General features: G+C 38.4%; 1 protein-coding gene across 3 annotated transcripts in view; it reads left to right on the plus strand.

Annotated features, from left to right (window-relative positions):
- Nucleotides 1-20,929, plus strand: part of LOC145287837 (kidney mitochondrial carrier protein 1-like) — a 350,123-nt gene that overhangs the window by 212,224 nt on the left and 116,970 nt on the right. For 2 of the 3 annotated variants that reach the window (XM_080135708.1, XM_080135709.1), the window contains exon 6: nucleotides 4,921-5,016. The exons of the other annotated variant lie outside the window; for it this stretch is intronic. In XM_080135708.1, the coding sequence (XP_079991834.1) occupies nucleotides 4,921-5,016 (96 nt within the window). The remainder of the gene's footprint in view (nucleotides 1-4,920; nucleotides 5,017-20,929) is intronic. 3 annotated transcript variants of the gene reach the window in all.

Genomic DNA, 20,929 nt, shown 5'->3' on the forward strand with positions numbered 1-20,929 from the left:
CCATCTTACTCTGACTCGCTTCAATGAACCTTTTCCTTGTTAAGTTTTACGAAGTTGTTTGTTTGTTTATTCAGTAGCTTGTGTTGAATTATTTATTTTATTAGGGAGTGCCCAAAAAGCACTAACTCAACTTCCTAAAATGGTGACCCGGATGTGATACACAAGTTTACTGAATGGCGAGCCTGACTTCTTCCCCATTTTAGAAAGAAAACGGCGGCGAACAGAAATTCCTGTGAAATACTTTTCTCAAGAAAAGTAATACTATACGGACAAACTTCACACCTCTGAGAAGGATATATATATAAAAAAAAAAAAAAAATTTGTCACGGAAACATTTTTTTTCGTCACCGTATAAAAAAAAACAACAACTTTTCTCAAGGAAAGTGTAAAGCGATACCGAGGCATATTTAAAAAAAAAAAAAAAAAAAAAAAACGAAAATAGAAGATATTAATTCCTGCACCAGACTCTTTTGACCCGCATGGTGGATATCCTAGGAAAAAGAATGCGAGAGACACGGATAGCAGTTCATCGTAAATGACTTTGGAAAAAAAAAAAAAAAAAAAAAAGTGACTAAAAGTTTTTTTCCCCTCTTCTTTGGGGAAAACGACGCCAGAACGCACACACATGCGAACAGGAGACAAGTAATTCAAGAGACAGTTAATTCTGCGAAACAAAAGAGAGAACTTTTACTAAAAAAAACAAAAAAAAAAACTTGCTTTCACATATCGGCTAAAACGTAAGTACCCGTTTAAAGAATTCATTTACCTCGAGGTTATAGGTTACACACACAGGCACACACACAAAAAACAACACCCACACACACATATTGTACATTTTTTTTTTACCACTGCTCTTTTGAATCATTTTTATAATTCACTTTCTTGTAAAATTCTTCTTTTTTTTCTCTTTTTAGCCTGTTAAATATTTTTCTTATTTTTGCCTCTGTCTAAATATTTTCCCTGAATATTTCCTCTTTTCCTCATGTTGTCCTTTGATAATGTCCTTCTAGTATTCAGATAGTTTATTTAATTATTTTTTTTTTTGTCTATTTTCCTCTTAAAATGACAACATTGCCTGCCTTTGCCGATGACGTTCGAGTTTGGTTTGCCCAACTCGAATCATATTTTGCTGCGAACAACGTTTCGGAGCAAACACAATTACATATTTTATTTAGTGCTTTCCCCACGTCTTTGACTCCTGTTGTCAAGGTCTTAATAACTGACACCCCTCTTAACGCTACATATGACAGCATAAAGTGGGACATCAGTCTCGGTGGAAAAACGTTTTGAAACGTTGGTCCATGATGAACATTTAGAGACCGCAGGCCAACAGAGTTACTCCGCAGAATGAGGAAGCTGGCAGAAGATGTCCCCCCTGACAATACCCTAATTAAGCAGCTTTTCTTTTCAAGGCTGCCGGCACAAGTAAAGGCAATACTAGCGCCTATGATGGAGAAGCATTCTGTCGACGTAGTAGCAGCATCGGCGGATAAAGTAATGGACTATGTGAGAGGGCCTACCACCGCGGCGATCACTCAGCAACAGGCTGAAGTACCCGCAGGCCCTGCAGCGGATAGAAATTTAACTCAAGAAGCAACATCGGTGCCTATACTTACAGCTATCAAACTCCTCATCAGAGAGGTAAGTAAGCTGAGCATAGGCAGGTCATATTCGCCCCAACGCTCACCTTCCCCACACCACCGTCGCCGTTCAAACATGCCAGGACTATGTTTTTACCATAGTCGTTATGGCGCTGAGGCACGAAAATTCAAAATGCCCTGTTCTTTTCCGAACCAGGGAAACTAGATAGTGGAAAGACGAATACGGCAAGCTTTCCACAAAATTCTAACAACCGTGCCTATTTCGTTATGGACTCTCGATCCCAAGCATGTTGTTTGGTTGATACGGGTGCAGCTTGCAGTATCTGGCCACTGAAACTCATTAAAGAGAAGCCACCAGTGTCGCTTATCACACTGCAAGTGGTAAATTCTTCTCCCATTTCCACGTACGGTCAAATTTCACGTTCTCTGGACTTGGAATTACGGAGAGACTTTACGTGGGTTTTTACCATAGCGGATTTACCTTACCCCATCCTAGGCACGGACTTCCTGCATCATTTTAATTTAATGGTAGACATGCGCAGACGCCGGCTGATAGACGCTAGTACGGGACTTTCCGTCCCTGGAATAATGCCAAATGTCCCATCTTTCAGCCCGGTATTTTTCATTGCCACTTCAAATGATCCTTACCACGAGTTGCTACACTCCTACCCGGAATTAACAAACCTAAATTTTGTGGTGAGCAAACCCACGCACACCACAAAACACCACATTGAGACCACAGGTGCTCCTGTGTTCTCACGCCCACATCGCCTCCCTGCTGATAAACTTAAAGCAGCGAAGGCTGAATTCTGGCATATGCTACAGTTGGGAATAATATGCCCCTCGTCCAGTCCATGGGCTTCCCCTTTGCATATGGTCCCAAAACGTGACGGAGATTGGCGTCCAAATGGGGACTACCAATGACTCAATGCCATGACGGTACCTGATCGTTACCCAATCCCACATATACAGGATTTTGCTTCCTCGTTGCATGGTTGTAAGACCTTTTCCAGACCTAGTTAAGGCAACCATCAAATCCCAGTAAATCCGGCAGACATACCAAAGACGGCAGTAATTACTCCATTCGGGGCGTTTGAATTTTTAACTGTGCCTTTCGGTTTACGTAATGCCGTTAGTACTTTTCAGCGCTTCATGGATGAAGTAGTGCGTGATTTGAACTTCGTCTATAACTATATAAACGACATTCTTGTGGCAAGACCTGAGGAACATGTCACCCACCTCCGCCTACTGTTCAACGGTTTCAGCAATACCAGGTGAGGATTAACCCTGGTAAATGCATTTTTGGTGCTTCGTCACTAGTTTTCCTGGGCCACATTATCAGCCCAGACGGTATATCTCTGTTACCGGAAAAGGTGAAGGCTCTGCAAGACCTTCAACCTCCTACTTCACTTCACCAACTAAGGCACTTCCTCGGTCTGTTGAACTACTACAGACGCTTTATCCCACACTGTGCAGATCTTCTAGCTCCTCTTTCCGACCTGTTACGTAACAGGAAGAAGAAAAATGAGCAAATCTCATTTAATGAGGTCCAGCTCAAAGGTTTCAATGAAGTGAAAACAAAACTAGTGACAACATCTCTACTTGCACATCCTGTACCCGATGTCCAGTTTTCACTGGTTGTTGACGCATCAGGCACAGCTGTAGGTACAGTGTTGCAACAGCAGCACCAACAACAGTTACAACCTCTCGCATACTTTTCGCAACAACTGAAACCAGCAGAACAACGTTACAGCATGTTTGGCCATGAACTGCTGGCAATGTACCTCGCAGTGAAACACTTCCAACATTCACTCGAGGGTCGTCAATTTGTGATCTACACTGATCACCATCCGCTTACATATGCACTTAGTTTTAAGCTGGACAAATATTCTCCCCGCGAAACACGCCACTTGGATTTTCTTTCACAATTTACCAGCGATATCCGACATATCTCGGGTGAGCAGAACGCAGCGGCAGATGCCTTGTTTTGCCTTCCCATTAATTCTCTGTTCTACCATCGGATATCGATTTACAGCAGATGGTCTTAGACTAGCCTGGATCCATCGTCACCTGAATTTGCAACTTGCAAATATCCGAGTTATATCTTTTTGGCATCTTACCCTGACTTGCTTCAATGAACCTTTTCCTTGTTAAGTTTTACAAAGTTGTTTGTTCGTTTATTCAGTAGTTTGTGTTGAATTATTTATTTTATTAAGGAGTGCCCAAAAAGCACTAGCTCAACTCCCTAAAAATATCTCAACAACAATAAATAATGGAGAAATTACCAAATTTCTTGAAATATAAAAAAGGAAAAACACATTTCAGCATTTTAAATTCTTATAACTTTTGAACTACTCATGGTATTTGCAAAATTTGAACAGTTTGAAACTTGTTTTACAAAGTTCTTTTCATCAAAATTAACAACAACTAAAATGAAAAACATAAACTAACATTTCACTTTTGCCTATTGATAGTTAATTCAACCAATTGAATAGTTATGTTTATTACATGTAATCCAAATTACATGTATAAAAACTGTTTCAAATATTTTAACTTAATCGATTCAAGTGAAGATAAAGATTTAAGGGTCAAGTTGCAGCTTTTAAAGCACAATGATTGGAATATTGTTGAGGCCAGTTGCTTTGTTAGAATCGAGATTCTTGATGAGTCTGGCAACCTCTCAAACAGATATATGGATGTCACAGAGCATGAATAAGGCTTTCAAACACACACTCAGGTATATATAATTTGAGAGAGTGCAAATGACATTTGTTTGCAATGTTACTGCATAGGAAAAATAACCTGACACTAATTTGATTTTTTTTTTTAAATATTTATTCATCAAATTTGAGTCAATTTGTTTTCATGACCTGTTCTGGCGATTTTACTCAAGAAATATGCTTTTGGTTTTGATAATTTTTTAGATGGCTTCAGAACTAGCCACATGCCTTAATCGTTGTCTTGACCCTGTAGTTTGTCTTTTGTGTTGCAATTTGGTAGTTCATTCCATTGTGCCTGATACAGTTGAAGGAAGTCCGGAGAGTAGGTAGACTAGATGTTGCATGAAATCTTATTTGTCCTTCCAACAGAGATTGCAAGGAAACTATTCTTCCACAAATATGGAGGTTCAAAATTGTCTATAATCAGTTAATTTGCTAAAAAATGATAAGACTGACAATGAAATTAGATATAAATATTCATAAAATTTACACAGTAAAATTGTGTCCTATATATATATATATATATATATATATATATATATATATATATATATATATCACATTATTAAAAAAAAACAACTTCTTTTTTAATTGATCAGGTGCGAATGCAAGCCCGTTCAACTGTTGGTCGGACGTCAATGTTCAAATCTTTCATCCAAATTTATAAAAATGAAGGAATACCTGGACTTTGGAGAGTAAGTATTTTTGTTATCAATTATAACTTTGGGTGGAATTGTGTCTGAGACAGGAATATTCTCATTATGCAGGCAAAATGAACACCCACATATCCAAGACAATGGCTGAATCCTTAAAAAATTACCTTCAGTCTGTAGTGAAATAGGAACGTAAATGAATGATAACATTTAATGCTACTAAGACAAAGCTGCTTTTCTTTAACAATTATAAGAAATAAATACATAGAATATATGCTATCATGCTAGAAAACTTCTCACACCAGTCAGTATTCTATATCTCTATAAAATCACCATTCACCGCTGCATGCGGCATTGTTGTCACATCTGAGTCGGTGCACCAATCACTTAAACAAAGTCCAAGACCCTTTTATCTAATAGATCACACACTATCTATGAAGATCCAGACTCTGTCCCATAGCTACAATATTGCTTCCCTGTTCTTATTTTACAAGTACATTAATGGAATATGTTCGGATGAACTTGCGAACATAAATACTTCCTACCAAACCAACAATCAGCAAAATCCCATCCTCCACTTGTCTCCAGATTCTAGAAGGCATTCTATTCAATTTCTTTTTTTTTATACTGCTAGCTTTTGTAATTCCCTCCCTGTTTTCATGGCTATATCAACATATAGAAATTTAGATGTAATTTGAACAAACATCTCGCTATGCAACACAGCTTAGGATGCCCCTGTCCGGTTGGCTCCAAAATCACAGTAGCCCCTCATACTTCAGTGGGAGTTTGTGCCTTGTTTGGTGGGAATTAAAGTGTAAAAGAAAATTAAAATGTCCTTTAAAATTTTCAAATCAAAAGAGGAAATAAGATCCATATTATTTTTAATGTTTCTCTTCAGATTATTATTATCCTCAAACTTAAAATTTATACATTTCAACTTCATTTTATTCTTTATTTATCTACAATTTTTTCCTTCTATTCTATTGTTGCTGTTCAGTTGTGAATATTTTTTACTTAAATCTGATAAGTGTAAAATTTAATTTTAAACTCATGCATTTTTTTTTTTTTTTTTGCAAATAAAAAAAATTACATAACTGGTATTTTGAATCGCATGTTTTTGTTTTCTTTACATGAAAGAAAAAGAAATTGTTTGATTTCTGTTGAACTTGAATTAAATCTTTACTTTCCTGTCAGGAATTATCAAAAAATTTCTAAAATCTGTTTTTTTTTTGTTTTTGTTTTTTTTGTAATTTTTATAATGCCTTTACTTTTGAACAGACAATATGATTAGGAAGACTTTGATCTTTGATATGATGCTGTCATTTAATATGATGCTGTCATTTCTTCTGAGACTAGTATTCTCTCCAAACAAATTATTTAAGTTAAAAGCAAACATTTTGGAAGAAACCTTTATTTAGAAATAACACACATGGAAAAAAGTTGTCTGTTATGAAAATGATGCGATAATGAAATAAGGGTGCTTTTTGAGAATTTGTCATTGTGCTGAGGTAGATAACTCCATTTTACTAAGCAATTTGTTCATATTTTCACATAAGAATTGGGGACACTAAAATCAACGCAACTTAAACGAATTGTAAGAAAAAGTAAGATGCAACTATTTTTTTTTTAAAACAAAAATTGAAAACATTACAAAAGAAAATAAATTTTTATTTAAGAAAACTGCAATGCAACTTTTTTCAACGACTTTTTTAAAATTAAAAATGTGTTATGTGTTAGTCTAACGGTTAGAAAGGTGCAACAAATAAAAAGAAAGTCTAACAAAACACAAAAACATTTATTTTTACATGGAAAAACATACAAATACAAGAAAATATACTTTACACTATTGTTACATTTTCATTCAGAAATCTGTATAAATATGGGTACCAGCGGAAATGCAACACTCTATTCTATTGAAAACCTATGGGGAAAAATCTCTGTGATACCAAGCTGTGTATGAGCTAATGATCCTTATATTCCTTGAGTGGTGATTGGAAGTATTAGTGACTGGTTAGTAAGAAGCATACATATCAACAGCAGAGGAAAATGAAAGAACACAAATCCAAAGTCAAAATTATATTTTTATTTTGTTTTTATAAAAAAAATTAACAAACTAACAAAGAAGAAAAGAAATAAAGAGAAATGAGTCACTCAAAGTTATAGGATGCAATGTCGAGACACAAGGTTCTCATGGCTGCGAAAAGAAATACGAGTCGCCATGTGAGCTAATGTGTGTCACCTTTAAAATCATTCAAAGTTCAAATTATAATTTGAGAAGAAAAGAATAGTCTAACAAATTTTTCAAACAACTGATAAAAGTATCGTGATTAAACCAAGAATAAAGATAATTTCTTCACAAACCTATTTTCCCTCAAGATAGATGAAATCCTCAGATGTTTGATTCTGACATACATAACTTCCTTGAATGTGTTGGATGCACTGTGCTCGAGCAATATGGTCTTATGCCTTCCTTGGATATGTCAGATTCACGATGTTCGAATATATTGAATCCACTGTTTTTGATGGATAATCTTATGTTGCATTCTGCCCTCATGGAGAGGCACGCACACCACGACGAATGTGTATCTGTATTCCATCCTTATCATTCTGAAATAAGATAGTTTCTGATTTTGAGTTAGTGTCTACTCTCCATAAAAGCCAAGTACGTCCAAGGATGGAATACTGTTGCCACATCTGGACAGGAGCTGCTAGAAGCAGCTTATCCTGCCTTGACAAAAATAGTTCAAAATAGATTTCGTAGCCTAGTGGGTAATGCTCTTTTCTCTCTCCTGCAACCTCTCTCTCACAGAAGAGACTTGCAAGACTGTCTCTGCTTTATCATTATTTTCATGGCAAATGTTCATCTGAACACCAATCTATGGTCTCTCATCACCAAACTTTCATGAAAAACACCCGTCTAGCTGAAACCACTGTCATAATTTCCTCCACTATTTATCTGTGCCTAAACCAAAACGTAGATTCCATGAACAAAGCTTCTTTCTTAGGACTGCACGCCTGTGGAACTCTCTTCTATTTTCCTGCTTTCCAACTGACTGCAATATAATTGTCTTCAAGTCCAATGTTAACAAGTTCTTGATGAGTCGTCCCCTTAACTAATCTAATTTACCAAATTTCCACTACTAACGATTACTATGATATTGTCCCATTGACTACTGTACACTCATTAACCTTTATCCTCGAGTGGCCTCCAGATCTTGATAAGTAGTGACTCTTTCGTAAAAAAAAAAAAATCTCTTATAACAAAATGATTCGTTTCACATCATATTGAGACAATTAGAAAAGTCGGTTGCTTTTCTTTTGCTTCTCTTTCAAGAGTGATTTTATAAAAAATAAAAATTCCAATTTGTCGCAACAAACCGAAAACGGCTCGTGACATGACCAAAGGTACAAAGCTTTGTGATTACTGTGGCACCACAGGCCATGGGCGAACCAGACAGGCACACATGCAGAAATGCCCAGCATATAATTACACATGTACCAAATGTGGAATACTCCACTACTTTGAGGGTGTATGCCGACAGATACGTCAAAAGTCACCCTCCGCTGGAACAGCGCCGACCCTAGATGATGCCACTGCCATCTTTAACACCTTGTGCCCAATCACCAATATCCCTTCTGCGGTAATCGATGCCATAAATCTCAACCACCATATATACAATGAGTTTTGCAATGGATGGGAGCGGCGGCCTTCTGACCCTCAGCCTTGCATTGACGTGACAGTTAGCGCAACCCCGTCTGATGCACATGCCCTCGGACTCCTGACACTGGAAACCATCCCTTCATGCACCACCTCCTTCAAAGCCTTGGCTAACACCAGCTGCGAGTCCTGCTTGGGCGGCACAACGCTTCTCTTGAAACTGGAAAAGAGACACATCTGCATCCATATGAAGATGACTACTGCCAATAATCGTGAGATTGACATCACAGGCGCCACGGTTCTAAGAATCTCTGGGACATCCCCATCCGGAAAAGCCATGGAAACGAGACAGATCGTCTACTTCTTCAATTCAACGGACAAACTGTTCTTGTCGAAGGAAGCATGCGTTGCCCTTCAGCTTCCCCACGATTGGTGGGATATCTGAAACCAACAATTTGAATGTCGTCACAGACACGACACAGATGTGTAATTGTCCCCATCGTCAATAACCCTCCGCTTGCCCGACATAACTCCCATACCCACCTACAGAGGAAAACCGTGAGAAGCTGGAAAATGGCTCCTAGAGTACTAAAAGTCCAGCACCTTCAATGTTTGCGACCACCAACCACTACCGAAAATGGCTGGTCCCCCTATGCGCCTCATGGTTGACCCCAATGCTCAGCCTGTCGCCTGTCACCTGCCACACACCCATACCCATACCTATGCACTGGCAAGATGAGGTGAAAGCTAGCCTGAACCAGGACGTTTGTCTCGGGGTGATAGAGCCTGTTCCAATCGACTCACCGGTCACCTGGTGCCACAAAATGGTGATCTGCCCAAAGAAGTCCGGCCAGCAAACCTCAACAGACAGTTGACCTACAACCTTTTAACCATCACGCGACCAGAGAGACCCACCATACCCAGTCACCCTTCCACCAAGCCAGGATCATACCTCCACACACTCGCAAAACAATATCCTCCGACGCTTGGAATAGCTATCATAGAGTTGCTATCCACGAGGACAATCGCCACCTTACCACGTTCCTTATGCCTTGGGGTCGTTACCGCTACCGCATCGCACCGTAGGGCTACATCGCGTCTGGGGATGGCTACAGTCGTCGCTTTCGACCTGATCATCGCAGTGGACCACAAGCCCCTCCTGAAGATATTCACCGACCGCTCTCTCAACGAGATCCCAAACCCAAGACACTTTGGATTTACGCGTCTGCTCCCAGGCAGCTATCCCCAATGTCAAAGTGATCAAATCAATCATGTGGGATGATCGTGTCACCAGATCCAGTGATGCATCCATGATCAGTTTAACGGAAGCCATCCACCAGGGCTTCCCTGATCACCCAACAGATCTCCCTGATGACATCCGACCCTACCATCAATTCCGAGAATACCTCTCCAAGTTCGATGGGGTATGCCTTTACAAGGACCAAATCATCATCCCGCCAACTCTCTGCGACCAGGTGCTCCAGACGTTGCACTCTTCTCACCAGGGTGTAACCACCATGTGCTCGCGTGTGGAGTCATCATTCTTCTGGCCAGGAATGACCCCCGCTATCACCGAAATGCACTCTCGCTGCTCTCCATGCAATTGGATGTCTCCATCGAACCCAAGCCAACCACCAACTCCTCCAGCTCTACCTGAATACCCATTCCAGTGTATCGCCGCAGACTACTTCAAATTACATGGAAAACACTACCTTGTCATCGTTGACAGGTACAGCAACTAGCTGATAGTTGAACAGACGGTTAATGGTTCCAAGGAACTCATTTCAGCACTACATCGCATCTTTGTTACATATGGTATCAGTGATGAAATAACATCAGATGGAGGACCTAAGTTCACTGCTCACGACACACGTGATTTCCTTTACAATTGGGGCGTTCGCCACCGGATTTCATCTGTCGCATTCCTGTACAGCAACTGCCGCGCAGAAATAGGAGTGAAGAGTGTCAAACAACTTCTCACGGACAGCACTGACATTGACGGTTCCCTCAACACAGACGCATTCCAGCGAGCTATGCGCCAATACCGCAACACTCCAGACCGTGATATCTTGCTCTCTCTGGCTGTGTGTATTTGGAAGGCCAATCCAGGATTTCATACCCATACACCCCAGAAAGTACCAACCACACAGTACCTGGCATGAAACTCTGCCACCAAGAGAGGAAGCCCTCCGCAACCGCCACATGCGCATTTCCGAGTGGCTCACAGAACACACTTGTCCCCTGCCACTGCTAGTCATTGGTGACTGTGTGAGGATTCAGAACCAAACGGGACCTAGCACCAAGAAATGGGACAAAACTGGCATTGTCATGGAGGTCCGACAATTCGACCAATATATTGTTCGCATCAATGGTTCTGGCTGCGTTACGCTGCAAAACTGGAAATTCCTGCGGAAATACATGCCAGTGATTGAATGCTCCCTACTCCTGAGGCTACCCGGACCAACGCCTGCGTTCCACAGCCCCAGGTGTGCAGCCGAACAGCCACAGCCAAACCAACCAACACCACTCACTAACACACTTTCCGAGCCTCCCGAGCAAAAGGAACACCCAGCAGATACCACTGCCATGCCTCCCAACCCTGACCCAGCATTTGTTTAGCCAGCCCCCGTGACTACGGAGAAACCAGCAGTTGATCACAAACAGAAGATCCCTATGGCCCTTCGGGGTCTGATGCCACACAACGCCCCCGGCCTACAGGAGCGCCTGGTGTCTCTGCCTGACCCAGACACCGAACAGGAGCCAGTGGACGCGTTGCCTCTACGTCGGTCAAGCCGCCTCTCGAGTAATCTGAAAACAGATTTTAAATCGTTAAATCTACTTTATGTACCAAGACATTTTATTAAGTTCTCATGCCCAGATGGACCATTCGCATTGAGCTTAACTGATTACCTGGAAATCTTACAACACTCATACTCGTCTTTATGTCTTAAAGACTGGAGGGGCCCCCATACATGATGTTGTTCTTCTATTTTATGTATTTCCAGGTGCTGTAATCATTGGTCCAATAAAGAACATTGACTAAAGAGTTGAAGCTCATTTACTTTATTTCTATTTGCCATTGATTCGCCAGTCGACCAACGCTGATACAATTTTTTCCTGTCAAAAGTGATCTTTAATTTCTTTAATCTTTCGCATGTGGCATCCACACCTACGCATCCAAAACAAAAAGGTTGATTGGATGATGGGTTGTTGCCAGACTGAGATTCTAAAAATACTTTGAACTTGTGCACCACAAGTCTAGACACTGATAATGACTTGGTGATACCCACAACAGAAATATTAAACTATTTATACTGCTACTAACTTTTAGGTAGACAAGGGAGATAGAAACTACAAGTCCGAAATCTGATATTTTTGGAAACGCAAAAGTTTCACAAGATTATTAAAAATTGTTTTGGTCAGTGAATAAAGTTTTTAAAAAAATCTTATTTACCAAACATTCCAGATTCTTCTATGTCACAGTTGGTAGACTTTTTAAGGTGTTCCTTTTAGCTAGATATTCATCCTGAAATAACCAGAGTTAAAGAAATTTTGTTCAGTCTGTATCTGGTTGACAGCATTTTAGCAACTGCTGCTGCTTTAAAGCAGCCTACTTATATAGGTTTTAATAATATCTAATTTGCACATTTCTTGATCTTCCTGAGATGTTCTAGATTATTCTTTATTCTATGATTATTTCTTGAATGAAACTTTATTTTAATAAATATGACTTCCCAGAATAGTTTATAACTTAAGATTATTTTAATACACTTTATAAGAAAATATGCCCTCTCATAGGAAATATTTTTTTTAAATGTAATCATGTAAATTTTATTTTGGAAAATAAACATTCAAAAAAAGAAGGATAATGCAACAATAATTGCAGAGGGATTGTAATTTTTTATTAAGCAAGACAATAATAAAAAAGGATGAAAACATTTAAAAAAGAAAGCTGTAACAACAGTTTATAAAATTAATAACATGAAAATATAGTCCTTACAAAATAGAAGGAAAATGCAATGATAGTTGCACAGCAATTGTAATTTTTATCAAACAAAACTATGTTTTCTTTTGTACATTAAGAATTAAAATTGAAGATTACGGTTTTAAAAACCTTAATATTTAAAAAAAAAAAAAATTCTAAGGAGAAAGATAATCAAAAATTAGTTGCAGCTACCTTTTCTTTTAAACCATAGCATTGATATTTTAATAAAAAAAAATAGTCAAAAAAAAGAGGGCAAAGTATGTTTTACTATAGATAACAATAATAGTAAAAAAATAAATATATAACAAATAAATATAAGCAAAGGCAAGATAAGTTACTCTTTTACCTACCTGGATAAATTTTTTAGTGTTTAAACTTTAAAAAAAATTTATCAAGTTTGAACCACACATAGTGCTGAACACTTAAATTAAAATGAAAGTAAAGATGGCAAAATGATGCTCTCACCCTTGGAGTCTCAAGAATTGCTAAAAAAAATTCAAAAATAAAATATCCACCCAATAAATGTCAGATATTTATTTAGTGGATTTTTTCATTATCTTTATTTGTTTTCTAGTTTTGAGCGATTATCAGGATGCCAAAGGCGAGAGCATTATGGCACCATCTATGTTTCTGTTTTAACTTAAGTGTTTAGCACTACTTGCATTTTAAACTTTAACACTCTTTAAATTCAGTTAAAACACCAAAAACTTATCCAGATAGGTAGAAGAGTAACTTATCTTGTCTTTGGTAACATTTCTTATATATTTGTTTCTTGACAACTATTTCATTCTGTTCTCTGCTGTTAAGCATACCCAATTGCAATTCTTTTTCTTTTGTAATGTTTTCATTTTTTTGTTTTTTTAAAAAAAAAGTAGTCTCATCTTTCTTTTTTTATAATTCCTAAAAGTTGCATTGCTTTTAGCATTCTAAATTCTTGTATGGAAAAATGAACAAATCTCTTAATAAAATAGGAACTTGCGCAATGATGAATTCTCAAAAGCTGCCAAAATAAGTATCAGCACCCAGATGCAAAGTTCAGAAAGATTTTATAAAATTTTAACTATATTTAGAAATAGATTTAACAATTTCATGGATTATCTGATAAGAGATTAAGAATGCAAACATTACTTCCCATCAATGCAATTGTTAAATGACTTCTTTAGAATTTACATCTCAAGGATTAGGTTCTTCAGATAAATGTTTCAAAGAAATAGCCAGCAACTATACTTGACCATTTATGCAACTGGTGAGCATATTTTTTTCCTACTGCTACTTGAAACAGCATTTACCTGGAGTGCATCAAGCTGGCTTCATCCATCTTTGCCACTACATCTCTCACAAAGGCTGATCAATCCTGATCATTTTAAGTCAATAATCGGATGATTTCTACTTGCTGTTCTAATAGATTTGAGTAGGTTCAGGTCAGTTTTAATTGTCACCAGCTAGGTCTCCCCCGCCCCCATATTGTTTTTTTTTCAATCCTGTAAGGGAGCTGGGGCAATTGCTTCATAGATGAATTCTCCTGGTTGACTGCAAAAGGCATGATCCAGCCAACAGGAGTGTCTCATAAGGATAACTTGTCATAAGGAGTTAATTTTGTATGAAGAATATACTTGTTTTTATCAGAAATATGGGCAGTGGTAAGCAAAAGTTTTCAATCACCTGTCTTCTGTTCTCATTGGAACTCTCATTCTCACTGCTATTGAGGAGTACTTTACAGATCCATTTATGCTCTTTTTCTCGGGTCCTGAACAGATCCGGCAATTGAGTCGGTAAAAGACTTTCAAAGTCAATTCACACTTTGATGTCAGCTTCACACTGACAATAGCATAAAGATATTTGAAAATTTCAGCGTCTTCAAGAACATCCCTATTGAGGATGATGGGTGTTTTGTCTTTTGGAGTGAAACCAGCTGAGTACTTTTGTATTTTAGACATTTATTTTCAGCCTGATCTATGAATAGACTGAAATTCATTAACAGCTGACTGAACATCAGCAAATGTTTCACCGAGTATCATCTGTGTAATCTAAGTCCTTAAGAGCATTTGAAGTTTCTAAGCCAATGGCATGATTGAAAAGTATTGGCAAAAGAACACATCCTTATTTCAAAGTGTTTTAAACTTCACCATATATGCTTTGTGGGATTGTAGTGAGCAGTTTTAAGAAGTCTGAGAAATTAAAATGGAATACTATCTGCTTGCATAACCTTCCAGAGGTGTTGAATGCAGCAATAAAATAAATGAAACATGACTCTTATGCTAGAAGCATCAGCAAGGTTTAAGGATGAAGATTTGATGGCATTCATGGCCTGGATGAAAATCTCATTGGTTTGGCCTTATTCTTGAATCCCATTCTGATTTGAAACATCTTAGAAAAATCAAAGCAAATATTTTAGTAGACATATCAATAAAGCTGATACCACTGTAGTTGCTGTGGCAATGCTTATCACCTTTCTTAAAAAATGATACCATTTTTTTTTTCAAGTGGGCATCTATTAATTTTAAGTGACTTAGTAGTGCTGACATAGTGTTAACAGTTTGGTTGTCTTGGCTATGATATAAAAAGGCATCCTGGAGTGTGGAGTCAACCCTTAATTGCTATTTTTACCTGATATCTGTTGGGGTACAAACTATAAAGTATTGATTAAATTCCTTGAAGGTTACAAACAAGATCAGGATTTGAAAAGCCAACATACTCTGGTTTACAAACCTCCTGAGTAGCTCCGTCTGCATTCCCTGATAGGGTGTCTCCAGCAATTAGTAATTAATTAACTCAAAGAGAACTTAAAGTCTGGGAAGCTACTCAGTCATACCTTGAGACATAACAACGCCATGGCTCAGATTTCGGCAGACTGATTTTCAAGGAAAAATCCTTGATTAGTATGAAAATCAGCAGCTGGTTAAATAAAATTTGTTACTAAACTGCCTTGGGTGATATGCTCACCTCAACCTCACTCTGGAATCCATCTTTCCCAGCCCTTTCTATTTTTTCCCTATCTTATATGCAAACCCTATCAACTACTTGAGCCTTCTTCTCCACTCAGTCTTCTTGAGTATGAAATAAGGCAGTATGCAGCGATGCAACCTTAATTTGAGAGCTTTCGAACATGTGGAGTTAGCAATATTTTTAGATCCACCTTGACCTGGTGTGATAGTACCTATTTGAGTTCCGTCTATATATTTTAACATGATTATCTTGTTTAATTGTTTACAAAATATATGCTAACAAAAAATAATCTACAAACCAATCATATATAAACATTTTGGAGCATAAAAACACTTCACAATGCTGTAGTCAAATAACCAGAATCTGTGAATGAAGCTGAATCAATTGGTCAATACATTTACATTTCAGTATGAAATAATTGTTTGGAAATATTAAAGTAAGAAAAAAAGCAGTATATAAGAACAGTATGTGCAAGAATAAAAAAATGCAAAATACACAATCTACAAATACAAGGTAATATTTACAAATTACTACATGAATAGAAATATACAGAAATCTATATGATAAAAATGTGTTTATATAGTATAAATAAAATAAAGTATAGTTTGAATGAAAATGGAAAAGATGGGCTTTATTACCAGAATAAATGAGGTTGACAGTTGGGACTTCTTGCAGAGATAGAGAATATTTATTTTCTAGTTTTCAACGTGGTCATGAAAAAAAATAAGTAGAAATGCAGAAAGAGAAAGAATCATAGAATTTAGTTTTATCATGGACGTTTTGGTTTGCAAATACTACTTTTAAGAAGAGAGGCAACTTATTAAGTATGAATCTGAAAAGGTATTTTATCTGTTAGTAAAGAAAAATGGCAGAAAGTTCTTGCGTGATGTTAAAGTAATACTTTCTGAAAAAAGCTTATGAAATAAAAAGAAAGTTTATCCCCACGCATGAAGAACACATAAAAACGAGTTTAGAGACCAAATTTATAAAGAGTTGGTTATCAGATCCACTTTTGAAAGAAAAATAGAAGAAATTAAGAGATACTCTGTAGGACCAGACTTGTGGGTGGATGAAAGGGCCTCCAAGAGATAGGGTGACATGATGGTGCAATAAGGAAGCTGAGGAATGTATCAAAGAAAAACTGAAACAATATAATGAAAAATAGGTCAGTGAATAAGGATATAGTGGCAAAGAAGACAGCAAGAGAGCAATGTACAAAGGGAGAAGTTAAAAAGGTTTGCAGATATATTCCTATGGGATGACCAGAATAATGAAGTATTTAGAATAGTAAAGGCAAATATGAATATTGTTGGAAAAAAGTGAAATCCAAATGGCAAGTGGTGTTAGTAACATTATGTATAAACAGGGCAAGACTCTTAAGATGTGTTGGAAATGTTATGATAGAATACTGAGTAGCAGAATCAGTATCTGGTTTAGTTATGAGAATTGAAAAAGAAATGCTATGGTAAGAAAAACTGTGTGTGACACAAGCATGGAGATAGTCACTTGACAAATTAGTTCATGAAAAAGGGCTTGTTTGAAAGCCTAGTAACTTAGTGAATTGTTACAAGAGCAAAAACTGAGTTGCAAATAGGAGCAATTGTACAGTTTTGAAAGTATTGATTAGCAAATAAGAAGTTGTATTTTGCATTTGTCGATTTGGAAAACGCTTTTGACTGAGTGCTGAGATATATTAGATGCAAGCGAATGATTATTAAATGATGTTCAAGTAATCTAAAGGAATACTCAAAATGAATAGCTTTAATGTTACTCTGAAAGTTCATCAGGGACTAGATTTATTGACCAGTAATCAGATTCTAATTGTTTATCTTTTTTCTTTTTTTTTTTTTTTTGCTGTTTACTATCTAATTAGATACCCTTGTGTTTAATGCTACCCATGTGTCTAATGTTTCCCTTGCGTCTAATGTTTCCCATGTGTCTAATGTTACCCACGTCTAATGTTTCCCTTGCGTCTAATGTTTCCCATGTGTCTAATGTTTCCCTTGCGTCTAATGTTACCTTACATCTAACGTTTCCCCTACATCTAATGTTTCCCTTGCGTCTAATGTTTCCCTTGCGTCTAATGTTTCCCTGTGTTTAATGTTTCCCTTGCGTCTAATGTTTCCCTTGCGTCTAATGTTTCCCCTGCATCTAATGTTTCCCCTGCGTCTAATGTTTCCCGGTGTTTAATGTTTCCCTTGCTTCTAATGTTTCCCTTGCGTCTAATGTTTCCCTTGCGTCTAATGTTTGCTTGGCGTCTAATGTTTCCCTTGCGTCTAATCTTTTTCTTTTTTTTTTTTTTTTTTTTTTTTTTTTTTTTTACACAGTGATCACCACTTATCAAGGCCTGGAAGTCACTCAGGGATAAGGGTTATTGCAAGTACATTACGTTAGTGTGGAGATTTGATGAAGTGTTTACTTAAGGGGGCAGTTCATTAGGAATTTGGTTACATTGGACTTGAAGACATCCAAGTTTTAGTCCGGTGGGAAGCAGGCAAATGGAACAGAGTTCCACAGGCGTGCAGTTCTAAGAAAGAAGCTTTGTTCATGGAATCCGCGTTTTGATTTAGGCACAGATATAGAGTGGGGGAAATTTTTCACAGTGGATTCAGCTAGACTGGTGTTTTTCGTGAAAGATTGGCGAGGGGGGGACCAGAGATTTGAGTTCAGACGAGCACCTGCCATGGAAATAACGATAAAACAAGGATAGGCTCGCAACATCTCTTCTGTGGGAGAGAGGTTGCAGGGTAGAGAAAAGGGCATCCCCCACCAAGCCACGAAGTCTATTTTGTACTCTGTCAAGGCAGGATAGGCTGTTTTTAGCAGCTCCTGCTTAGATGTGGCAGCAGTACTCCATCCTTGGACGTACTTGGCTTTTATATAGATAGAGAATTGCATCAATAGTGAGATATCTTCTGGAGCGGTAGAAGGATCCCACCATCTTTCCAGCGACCTTGGCAACAGACTTGATGTACGTGTTCCATTTCAGATCAGGAGTAAAGGTCAAACCCAGAAGCTTGTCAAAACACGGGGCCTCACCTAGACGAGAGCCATCCATCACAATTGATGCCAGATGGGGATCAGAGCGTTGATGATGTAAGAATAGGAGTTTGGTTTTGGATGCATTAAAGGTAACCATCACATCTTCCCCCACTGAACCACGCCCTCGAGATCAGAGGAGAGAGAATCAGAGAGAACTTTGTCATTTACAGCCTTTGATGTGTTGCCGTAGATGGTCGTGTCATCAGCATAGATGTCAACGAATGATTTAAGTATGTGTTTAGGGAGGTCATTGATGTAGATCAGGAAGAGACTTAGGCCCAGGATGGACCCCTGAGGGACTCCAGCATTTATATTGCAGGCCTCCGATTTTTGTCCATCTACCACTACTCTTATGAGCCTATCTGAGAGAAATGATTTAATGATTGAGAAAACATTTCCAGTTATACCGTAGCTGGAAATCTTGTGAAGTAGACCCTTAAGCCATACCTTGTCGAAGGCCTTTGATATGTCAAGAGCAATTGCCCTAGAAAGGAAGCCTTTGTCAAGAGATTCACTAATTCTGTGGGATATAACCGTCAGCACATCTGCGATAGATCTTGCAGAGCGGAAACCATATTGTGTGTCACTAAGAAGGTTATTCCTGCTGAGGTGGTTGACTATTTCTCTATTTAATATGGATTCCAGCAACTTAATCATAACACACAGGAGACTTATTGGTCTGTACTGAGAGGGAGATGACTTATCACCTGAATTCTTAAATACAGGGCAAACTGATGAGGTCTTCCAGGGAGTCGGAAAGCACTTCTCCTTAAGGCAGCGGTTAAATAGTTTCGTAAGTATTGGAGCAAGTTCTGGTTGAAGCTTTTTTAACACTATAATTGGGATGCCATCAGGGCCAGTTGCTTTACTGGAATCTAGGTTCTTGATTAGCTTGGCGACCTCATGCACGGATATTTGTATGTTACCTAGCTTGTTCTGTGTTATAGGAGGAAATATGGGGAGTTGATGGCCTTTGTCGCATAGGGTAGAATTAGCTGCAAAGTTCTTTGCAAATAGTTTGGCCTTGTCTGACGCTGACGAGATGACCTCTGGTCCATTGATAATGGTTGGGATAGAACACACACTTCTGTTCAGGATCCCATTTGTTATTTGCCAAAACTGGTGGGAACCAAGCCGCTGATCAGCTACCTTGGATTTAACAGACTGGGCATATAGCTCTCTTGCATTTTTTATTACTCTTTTACAGTGGTTGCTGGCAGTCCTGAAAGCAGCTTTAGTGTCAGTGCATCTATTACGTTGGTAGTTATGGAAAAAGTGATTTCTGTACGCGATAGCAGCAGCACATTCTGGGGAGAACCATGGCTGGCTGTTAGGTTTTTGTTGTAATATTTTAGATGGTATGAATTGGTCTATGCCTACAATTAACCATTCGGTCAGATCTGATACTATAGAGGACACTTCCTTTTTAAACATGGAGTGCAGAGGTAAATCAGATATGAATGTACGGAAGCTATGCCAGTCAGCCATAGAGTATCCGTATACAGTACGGTGGAGGGGTACGTCTGGGGGCTTCTTACATTTCATTTTTATCTTAACTGATACGACGGAGTGGTCGGAGGATCCTAGAGGAGAATGAACGGAACATGAACATAGCTCAGGGGAAGTTGAGAGAAAAAGGTCTAGGAGGCTTGCATATTGACCGGGTGTATCGGGCACACGGGTGGGTTCGCGAACAATCTGAGTGAGGTCATAAGCAATGGCAAAATCATAACAAAACCTCCCCTCATCATCTGTCTTATTTGAATGGGTCAACCATTCCACGGTATGGACGTTGAAGTCACCACAGATGTGGATGTTTGCCGAGGGATGTGAAGACAGTATGTGGTCTATTTTCTCAGATATGCTCTTAAAGATAGTAACTCCGCGGTTGTGGGGCCTATAGAGGGCAAATATAAATGTAGTGGTGTTAGCAAGTGCAACCCTGAAGCACATATAGGGTAAATTAGGATCTTCTCTAGAGATATCCCTGCCATACGGGAAGCCATCCTTAATGTAGGCACATATTCCATGCCCATGGCGATCTTGGGGGTCAGATTTAGCTGTTAAATTATGAACTCATCTAGGGAAGTGGTCAGTCCTATTCCAGTTTCACTTAGAAATAATATGTCCGGTTTCATCTCGTGTAATTGGGTTTCAACCTCTGGAAGGTTGGAACGTAGACCCCTGATGTTGGAGAAGGAGACCTGGTAGTAGGGGTCTACGTTGGACGATGGGGTTCTAGGTTTAATCGAGTTTTTATTCTGGAGATATTTCATGTTGAGGTTTTGGGATTTGTGGAATAGGTCAGCATACTTGGTTAGAGC

Source organism: Euprymna scolopes, chromosome 11, assembly GCF_053919585.1.
Source record: "Euprymna scolopes isolate OS-2025 chromosome 11, ASM5391958v1, whole genome shotgun sequence".
In the NCBI taxonomy this organism is placed as follows: Eukaryota; Metazoa; Mollusca; class Cephalopoda; order Sepiida; family Sepiolidae; genus Euprymna; species Euprymna scolopes.